The 9,466-nt window shown below is 58.7% G+C and overlaps 1 protein-coding gene across 1 annotated transcript; it reads left to right on the top strand.

Moving 5' to 3' along the window:
* The first annotated feature begins 1,700 nt into the window (after positions 1 to 1,700).
* Positions 1,701 to 9,429, top strand: GAL3ST4 (galactose-3-O-sulfotransferase 4). The gene is made up of 5 exons (XM_054993423.1): positions 1,701 to 1,739; positions 2,442 to 2,496; positions 5,362 to 5,478; positions 5,648 to 5,972; positions 7,029 to 9,429. The coding sequence occupies exons 3-5, from the start codon at positions 5,369 to 5,371 to the stop codon at positions 7,848 to 7,850; spliced, it is 1,257 nt and encodes a 418-aa protein (XP_054849398.1). The 5' UTR covers positions 1,701 to 1,739; positions 2,442 to 2,496; positions 5,362 to 5,368; the 3' UTR covers positions 7,851 to 9,429.
* Positions 9,430 to 9,466: the final 37 nt, after the last annotated feature.

Here is a 9,466-nt window from a genome sequence, read left to right as displayed (position 1 = left end):
TGCAGCCACATCTGTGACCTTGGCCATCTGCCCCAGCTGGCCAGGAGTGCCCCCCCCCATGTTCTCTGGTGCTTTAATCCCTTTGAAAGATGAGAACAAAGACGACCAGATTCTCCTCCTGCCACACCCGCAGGAAACTGGGCCCGAGACAGGCTTTGGTCTCCGGCCGAGCAGGGGGGCAGGCCAACAGGGGGGATCCAGCGGCGGGGCCTTGGCGCGGGAGGGGCCGTCGGGCTCTGGAGCCCCCTGCCCCCACCAGGGTTTGAAGAGGCCCGGCTCAACCCCTCCCCCGTCGAGCGGCGCCTCAGCCAGCGGGATCCCGTTTCCAGGACAAAGGCGACAAAGGGCCTTGTGTTTGCCTGCCAGCTGCCTGCGGAGCGCCCGACCTGACCATCCAGACAAGAGGCGAAAAGCATCCCGCCGACGGGAGCGGCGCGGCGGGAAGGGGACCCAGACGGGCGGGCGGCCGGGGCGGCACACGCGCGGGCCAAGGCGCAGAAGGCATGAAGGCTCCGCGCCCCCCCCCGCACCCCCCAGCAGCGGGCGCCCGCGCGGCCGGCGGAGCTGCCGAGACCTGTTGCGTCTTGCCGGCAGGAGCGGGGCACGGCTGCCCACAAACCCGCCAGCTCCGGGCTCGGGCCGGACCCGGCAGGTCCCCGCAGCCTGCTGAGCCAGCGGATCGGCCCGGGGCGGCTGCTCCTCCCAGCTGAAGCAGAAAGGCGAAACTCGCCCCCCCCCCTCCCCGGGCTGCGACCGAGGAAGGAAAACTGCCGTCGCAGCGCTCGCCGGCCCTACAGCCGGCACAGGGGGCGCACGGCCCTTGCTCTCGCGGAGGCCGCGGGGGGGGGGGGGCAGGCGGCGGGGCTGCGAGTCCGCGCGCCTTGGGGCAGGGTGCCCCACTGCAGGCCCTCGGGGTGCCCTTGGCTCCCGAGCCCCGTTTGGTCCACGAAGATTGCCGCGTGCGCCTGCAGGCGGGGGCGGAGGCGGAGGCGGGGGGAGCCGCGCCCGTCACAGAAGAGCTTCTTGCTCTGCACGCCCCCCCCCTCCCAGCTTAAGCCCGACGGCTTTGTCTCGGCACGACGGTGCCCAAGTCCGCCGCTGAGCACCCGAAGACAAAGCGTGCCCTGCTCCACTGGCGGAGGGGAGGCGGTGGGTGCCCGCGCAGGGCTCCGCCGGCCGGAGCTGCTGTTTGCAACGCCACCTCTCCCCGCCTTGCCCCCCGGCAGAGCCAGCGCCCCCCCCCCGGCCGTCTAGGCATCCGTCCCAGGCAGGCTCGAACGCCGCGGCCCCTGGGCCAGGGAGACTGGTGGACGGGGGGGGGGGCGGTCTGGGGCCACCTCCTGTTTGCCAGCCAGCGCCGCCCGGCCCTGGTTGGTCTCGCCTTCCCCCGGAAGGCATCCGCCTAGCCAGGCCGCCCCCCCCCCCCGGGACCGGGGCTTGCAGCCGGGCTGGAGAATACAGCGGCCGAGCTCGGCCAAGCCGAGCCGGCGCCTACGGAGGGAGGGACGAGGGGAGGGACGAGGGGAGCAGAGGGGGAGCTAAAAGTTGGGCAAAGAAGAGGGGCGGGCTCCGCAAGGAAGGGCGGACGCGCGGCGGGGAAAAGTTCGCTGGAAGGACTGCGCGAGAGGCGACGGGGGGACCGACGGAGGAACAAAGGATAGGGGCGGGGGCGGGCGGGGGCTGCCGAACTCCCCCGAGCATGAAGCTGCTGCGCCCGGGGCTAACGGAGCCCTTTCCAGGTAAGGGGCTCTCAGTCAGCCCCCCCAACCGTCTCCACGAGCCATCGGGGAGGGATGGGATGGGGCCGCTGCAGCCTCTTTCTCCAGCCCCCCGCCCCGATCCGCGCGGGTTGTGGGGTCGACAGATCGGCCTCCCTGCACGAGCAGTCCCTCCCCCCCACCCCCAAAAAAGGCCGGGGCAGCGGCGGATCCAAGCCCCGCCTGTCCCCAGAGGCAGCGGCGAGCGCAAAGTTCTGGAAGGGGGCCGCGGGCGGAGACGGGTGAAGACGGGCGGGTCGCCGCAGAGCCGCGTCGAAGCAGCCAGGCCCAGCGGCGGGCGGGCGAGCGCTTTGCACGCGCCCCGGGGCAACTGCGACAGCCCCGCCGGCCGGCCGGTTTAGGCGGCGGCCGGGCCAGCGGGCCGTGACCCGGACCTCGCACGTGGCAGGCAGCCGGCGACAGCTGTCGAGCGCAGGGGCCGAGCCCAGAGCGCCGTGGGTGGCGGCCCGGCCGCTGGCGGCGCTGCTGGTGCTGCCGCCCCCCGGGAAGGCGCCGCTTTTCTGCCGCCTCCCCTGCCTCAGCACCTTCATTCGCAGCCCCGCGGGACAGACCGGCTGGTGGCCGAACAGCAGGACTCTCGCCCGCTTCCAGCCACCAGCTCGCGGGACTTGGGGTCCGATGCTCAGCCCAGGCTGGTATATTGACCCCCCCCCTCTGTGCTAGGTGCTGTACAGACCACGGAAGGGACACGCTTCCCCAGACCATGCTTTCCCTGTAGGTAAGTGCCAGCTTGGAGCCAGGAGGCCTCTTCTCCAGCCCTGGCTGCCGCGACCCTCTTGCCCCTCGCCAGGCCCTCTAACCCATCTGGCAATTAAGGAGGAGCCGCAGGACAGGTGAAAAGCCCCCTCTCCCCTGATGAGGGTGGAGGGGTGGGCAATCCCCATGCCATGGGTGGGCTTGGTGAAGCTCTGGCTGCCAGAGAGATGCCACCCTCTTCAGTTCCGTGGGATGGCCTGGTGCAAAGACGAGAGGGGTGGGGCGGGGTGGAGAGCAAGAGGTGCTGCCTGTCACGGGGGGGGGGCTTCTTCCCCTTCCCCTTGACTCCCCCTCCCTCCAGCTCTTGACCTGTGCTTTGCTTGCTCCTTCTCTGCCTGTATCTCCACTGCATTTTGCCATCACACCCGGCTGGGTTGGGTTGTGTACAGAGGGGGAAGCAACAGGTGTGGGGCAGGAAGAGAGGAAGGAAGGAAGGGCCTGCCGCTTCACCTGGGGCAGACAGTGTTTGAACTGGCCATGTGTTTGCTCCAGACCTGCAGAGGGGCCCGAGGGGAGGGGGCAGACGGGGGGGGGTTTGCCTCCTTCGGGGCCACAGTTCAGGGTGCAGCTGTCCTATTTCTCCAATACAAAAGAGGTGGCTGTACCTGTAATAAACTGGGAGGAAAAAAAGGAGGGCAGAACCCTACAGGATACAAAAAATGATTCTTTATATAATATTTTCAAAATTCCAAAAGTGCAATGTGCTCATAACACTTCCTACAGTGTCTTCAAAGTTTCAAAAATGCAACGTGCTCATAACACTCCATACATGATTCAGTACATATTACATAAACAATCTAACAAGGTAGGATGAATTAGAGATGATACCATTTAAATAACCAGTTCATGAAATATTTTCCGGAAAAGAAAATAGCCTACATAGGCTTGAGTCTTTGTTTGAAGTCAGTTTATCCTTCTATGTTATTATGACTTAAGGTGGAAATCTTAGTTGTTGTTTCATTCCAGCATGGTGCAGATGTAATTGCTAGTGAGGAAACAAACGCTGGGGAATGCTTCCTCCTGGGATAGCACACCATAGAACGCTCTCAATCACTCAATCTGAGGCCGGCTGCGAACAGATTTCACGCCTGCTTCTTCAGGAGCTTCTGTTTCTAAACCAAACATAAGGCTTATCAGCTATGCAGCGAGCAACATTCTTCAAGTTTGTTAAACAGAGGAAGTTATACTCACTTAACCACCAAGTAAAAGTAAGCATCAGCCATACATTCATTCATCCCGGTGTGGGCGGCAGTGTCATTTACACGCACGTCCTTCAGTCCCCATTCGAAAATAATTTTTTTCCAGTATGAGATCTAAAAACTGGAGTAAAAGATTTCTTGGTAAGGTACCTGTATAAAACTCCAGAGCCTCCTCCACTACCGCTCTTGCCGTTTCATGTGGAATAATCGTATACAGGGAAGAAACGTCCATAGTGAGGAAGCCTGTGCCTTCCTCCATCTCAATGCCTTCAATTTTATCAATGAAGTCTCTTGTATCCTGTAATAACGGTCCAATCTGTACTACTGCTGGTTGGAGAGTCGAATCAATAAGGATGGCAAGTGGCTCTAATAGGGAGCCACACCCTGAAACTATTGGGCGACCTGGTGGTGGAAAAACAAACTCGGCTGTTACAAAGAGAAGCGTTACGGATATTCAGGCTCAATTCCATCAAACCTTATGGCCTTAACAATGAATTGTTGATGAATTGTTATCTATGAGATATAGGTAATGGATTTTTGGATTGTGCTGTAACTTTAAGACACAAGGAAAGGAGGGGACTGCGGGTTTTTTAAGGGGATGGTTTGAAGGAAAGGATGTGCATGTAAAGGACACTGCCGCCCACACCAGGATGAATGAATGTATGGCTGATGCTTACTTTTACTTGGTGGTTAAGTGAGTATAACTTCCTCTGTTTAACAAACTTGAAGAATGTTGCTCGCTGCATAGCTGATAAGCCCTATGTTTGGTTTAGAAACAGAAGCTCCTGAAGAAGCAGGCATGAAATCTGTTCGCAGCCGGCCTCAGATTGAGTGATTGAGAGCATTCCAGGGGAGAGCGTTCTATGGTGTGCTATCCCAGGAGGAAGCACTCCCCAGCGTTTGTTTCCTCACTAGCAATTACATCTGCACCATGCTGGAATGAAACAACAACTAAGATTTCCACCTTAAGTCATAATAACATAGAAGGATAAACTGACTTCAAACAAAGACTCAAGCCTATGTAGGCTATTCTCTCCCGGAAAATATTTCATGAACTGGTTATTTAAATGGTATCATCTCTAATTCATCCTACCTTGTTAGATTGTTTACGTAATATGTACTGAATCATGTATGGAGTGTTATGAGCACGTCCTATTTCTCCAGGCAGCCCACAATGGAGGCAGGGGGCAGGCTGCCTGGTGTGCTTACTGTGGGACCTGGGGCAGGTTCTGTTCCAGGCACAGCAGAGCCCAGGGCCTCCTTGAGACTGGCGCATCATTGGTACGGGCTGTCTCTCTCTGTGCTTGGGTCGCCAGAGCATCCCTGGGAAGTGGGACATCCAGTCCAAGGAGGCGGAGCCTCAGAGTCCCCGCCCCCCCTCGTTCTACAGACTGGGGGATGGGCTGCCAGCTCTCTGCTCTGGACTCTGTGGCTGGGGTGGAGCACAGCAGTGCATCCCAGGGGACTGGGCAGAAGGGGCAGGAGAGCTGGGCTCTGCTGGACTGGAAGAAGAGGCCCTTGGCCACGAGGCAAGGGAGCTGCACGTGAGGCAGAGAGTGTTTCTGTTGGGACATCCGTCCGTCCGCATTCTGCTAACCATGTGCTTCTTTCCCACCCACCCCCCTCAGCAGGAGGATGAGGGTTCTGTTTGGATGTGGCCACTTTCGGCTGCTCTGGGCTGCTCTGGGCATCTCCATGACTCTGGGCTTCACGATCCAGCTCTTAGGGGTCTCCTTTCAGAAAAGGTAATTCCCTCTTCACCCCCAGACTCCGCCCACCACGCCAAGGAGCTGGCCTGGGCCAGGCGCTCAGCAGTGCCACCCAGTGGCCGGTCGAGAGAGGGGGCAGGCGGAGGCTGAGCAGGGCACCAGCTTTCCCCAGCCAGACCCTCCATGCCTTTTCTGGTCTCTCCAGGGTCTTCTCGTCTAGGCTGCTTCCAGGTCCCTGGGGCCCGCCAGCCAAAGCTGCGGCGGCAGGGGAGGGAGTCCAGCCCAGCCCAGCACCCCCGTGCCAGCCACGCAAGCACCTGGTCTTCCTGAAGACCCACAAGACAGGCAGCAGCACCATCGTCAACATTCTGCACCGCTTTGGGGATTCACAAGGGCTGCAGTTTGCTCTACCCGCCCGCTACCAGTTCAGCTACCCCAACCCTTTCCAGGCACGACGAGTCAAAGGGTGGCACCCCAAGGGGCGCCTGTTCGACATCCTGTGCCATCACATGCGCTTCAGTCTCCTTGAGGTGCGGGGGCGGGGGCGGGGGCGGGGGGGGGGCTCGTGAGATGGGAAGATTCTGTGCAGAGGAGGTGCAGCGGCCACTTCCGGGGCAAGGGGAGCGAGGCCAGCGCTTCAGAAAGCCACGCTGGAGTGCCTCTGCCCAAGAAACAGGAGCGTTTGCTGTAGCGGGCTTAGCTCCTGCTCCGAGGGAGAGCGCCGAGTTTCTCCCCTGTTCTTGGACCAGGGCAATGTTTGTCTCCTTTCCTCCCGCTCCTGGTTTCTTCTGGGATTTCTCCAGCCCACACGAAGCCACAAGACTTAGCTACGTGATCTTTTCTGGAATCAGCGGGATCTCCAGTTCCCAGAATGCTGAATTCCAAGGGGCACATTTGCTTTTAGACTGGGCTACCCCCTGTGGGCTCAGGAGAGGGGGGGCTCCTCTTGAGGGGGACCAGAGGGCAGAGGCTGTGGCTCAGCAGAGCAGTCCCTGGCAGCGTCTCCAGTTCCCGACTTCCACAGGGCAAGTGTTGGGGGAAGCTGCCTCGGGTCTCCCCAGAAAGCTACTGCCAGTTACAGAGGAGGGTCTGACTCTGTTCAGGTCGGCATTGTTATCTGTGCCCAGTGCTGGGCTCCTCTGGGAAGGACTTCAAGGTCACAAGGAGCAGAACGGACGAATGCTGTCTCTGAGCACTGAGGAAAAGAAGCCCCAGCCTGGTCCGGGAAGTGGGGGGGGGCAGGCTCCCAGGGGGGGTGGTGCCCCAGCCCCTCTCTTCTGTCAGTGAGGCTCTGTTAGGTTCTGCCTGTGAGCCAGAGCAGGGCAACAGGTAGGGAGTCAGCCTAGGATCTGAGAGCACCAGGCCTGAGCCCTCATTCAGACATGGAAGCTTGCTGGGTGACCCTGGCCAGGCAGAGACTCCCAGCCTCACCTTCCTCACAGGGTCGTTGTTGTGACAGTACAATGCAGAACACCCCACAGAGCCTCTTAGACAAGAGGAGGGATGGAAATGTGCTAGAAGGAAGGGTGTGCTCCATGGGTCCTTTCCTCACATGCTGCCGCTCATTCCCATGTCTCCCTCCATAGGTCCAGAGGGTAATGCACTCTGACAGCTTCTACTTCTCCATTGTGCGGGACCCAGTTTCCTTGGCTGAATCGGCCTTTTCCTATTACCGGGGTGTGGTACCTGCCTTCCGCCGTGCTGGCACTCTGCTCGAATTTCTGGCATCCCCACATCACTTCTACCGGCCTGGTGAACGAGGCAACCACTATGCCCGCAACCTGCTGTGGTTTGACTTCGGCCTGGATCCACTGGCCAGCCAAAGCCCAGCCTTGATCCGAGCTGCCCTTGCAGAGCTGGAGCACGTTTTCCATCTTGTGCTTGTCACAGAGCACATGGATGAGTCCCTGGTCCTTTTGCGCCATGCCCTGTGTTGGACCCTTGACGACGTGGTAGCCTTCCGGCACAACCTGCGCAGCCCTGAGTCTGTGTGCACGCTGGAGCCCAGCCACGCTGCCCGACTCCGGGCCTGGAACAACCTTGATTGGCACCTCTACACTCATTTCAACCGCACCTTCTGGGCCCGTGTGGAGCGCTTCGGTTATGCCCGCATGGCTCGGGAGATGACCATGCTCCAGAAGCGCCGAGCAGAGCTGATGCAGCATTGCCTGCAGGGTGGAGGCCCATTGGGACCTGGAGACATCGCTGATGAGCACGTGCGCCCCTTCCAGTTTGGACAGGCTCCAATCCTGGGCTATGCCGTGCAGCCCAGCCTGGCACCTGAAGAGCAGAAAGTGTGCCAGCGCATGGCCATGCCCGAGCTTCAGTACAAGGACTTCCTGGATGCTAAGCAATTCCCTGCACCACCACTGCAAGTCAATGTCTCCAAGTCCCAGGGGGCAAGGTAGCCGGGACAGGCCCTTGGGTCAGTGGACAAGGGTGGACATGCTAGCTGTGTTCAGCCCTGGTGCGTGCTCTCTAGGATTCTGTTGGTGCTCTGGCAGAGTTCGCATAGGCTGTCTTGCGATGTCCTGACACAACCTTGGTTTGTTCACGATTGGCAAGGATGCATCTTTTTGCTATGCTTGCATTACCACCCGCACCCAAAGAGTGGGATTGAAAGCTCTCCAGCATAGGGAACCTTGAACCAAACTGCAGTTTGCTGTGACACCTGAAAACGGGTGTCAGAGCAAGGCAGAGTTGTTTCCCGTTGATTTCTGGAGTTCCTGTACCATGAAGCATTCAGTCACACTCTCCATGGGGAGGGAGGGGGAGCAGAGAGTGCGTACAGGGAAACAAGCCGCACAAACACCGGCTAGTCAAGGTGTCTAAATGTGTCCGTGGAAGGGGCAAGGTCGCCATCAGGAGCTGGAATGAAATGCCAAACAAAATCAAAATGCGCAACCAAATCTGAAAAGGTCAAGAAGTCCGGGAGGTGGTACCTCTGGGATGCAAGTATCAACCAGGCTCAATTCCCCTGCAAGGTTAGGGGCTCAGGCGGAGGCTGCCAGAAGCAGGTCTCACAACTTGGTAGTCCATACGCCTCCCCGCCGTCACCTCTCTTGTATTGGGGCTCACAACACGGCAGAGGCTGTATTCAGGCAGGCACGGCAAACACAGCAAGGGCTGCTTCCTCTGGCAGCACTTCCTGGAGAGCAGGCCAGACACTGGCAACATTCGCGCAGACCCTCAGTCATAGAAGAGCAGATTCCTTGGCTTGGGCCAAGGAACAGCAAGAACAGAATTGGTGCGAAAGCATCCCAAGCACCAAATCACATCCAAACCTGGAACCCCTATCCCAGCATGCCGTTCTCAGTGCTCTTGAGTGGAGCTGCTGAATTGAGTGAAGGCCATACCGGAAGGTGGGTTAGCTCCTGGAACACATGCATCTCTGCCCCATAGATCACGCCTCCGCCTTTGCTTTCCCTGTGCTACATCCTGAGGGTCACCCATGGAGCTGCCACTGCCTCAGACTGCCTACTCAGGCAGGCAGGGGCTCTCCAGGGTCTCAGGTGGAGGTCTTTCCCATGACTTCCTGACCCTTAATGAGAGTTGCCACCAGGGACCAACCCCGGGACCTTCTGCGTGCCAAGCAGGTGCTGTACCCTTGAGCTACACCCTGCCCGCCCCCCCCCCCCAGCTGTGATAGTGCCATGGGTCACAAGTCCACCTTCTTGGGCTGAGCAGGCACTTGGGGTGCTTTATTTTTGCTATTTTTTATTTAGGTGATTTACAGACTGCCTTTCCCTCTGAAACTCAAGGCGGATTACAGAGGATCAGCACAGTCAATTTCAAAGAAATTTCAATAAACAACGCAACTGGATATATAAATGCAAATTTATATAATGCAGAGTTCACAAGCAATTCTAAGACTGTCATATCAAAGAACATAAAAACAATTCAGTGGAATCACACTTACAGCAACAGAGAGTACATAGCCGTGAAGTCTGTAGTGCCTTTCCTAATAAATCTCTTTGATATCCCTTCCTTACAGTACAGCAGCTGGATCTTAAATCAAAACTCA

This window comes from Eublepharis macularius, chromosome 12 (assembly GCF_028583425.1).
Source record: "Eublepharis macularius isolate TG4126 chromosome 12, MPM_Emac_v1.0, whole genome shotgun sequence".
Lineage (NCBI taxonomy): Eukaryota > Metazoa > Chordata > Lepidosauria > Squamata > Eublepharidae > Eublepharis > Eublepharis macularius.
Note: the sequence above shows the minus strand (reverse complement) of the source record. Positions and strands in the feature narration are given on the sequence as shown.

Coding starts and splice junctions, on each gene's coding strand:
- GAL3ST4 (XM_054993423.1), top strand. CDS start 5,369: ATGAGGGTTCTGTTTGGATGTGGCCACTTTCGGCTGCTCTGGGCTGCT. Junction 5,479..5,647: donor GGGGTCTCCTTTCAGAAAAG/GTAATTCCCTCT, acceptor TGGTCTCTCCAG/GGTCTTCTCGTCTAGGCTGC. Junction 5,973..7,028: donor TGCGCTTCAGTCTCCTTGAG/GTGCGGGGGCGG, acceptor CTCCCTCCATAG/GTCCAGAGGGTAATGCACTC.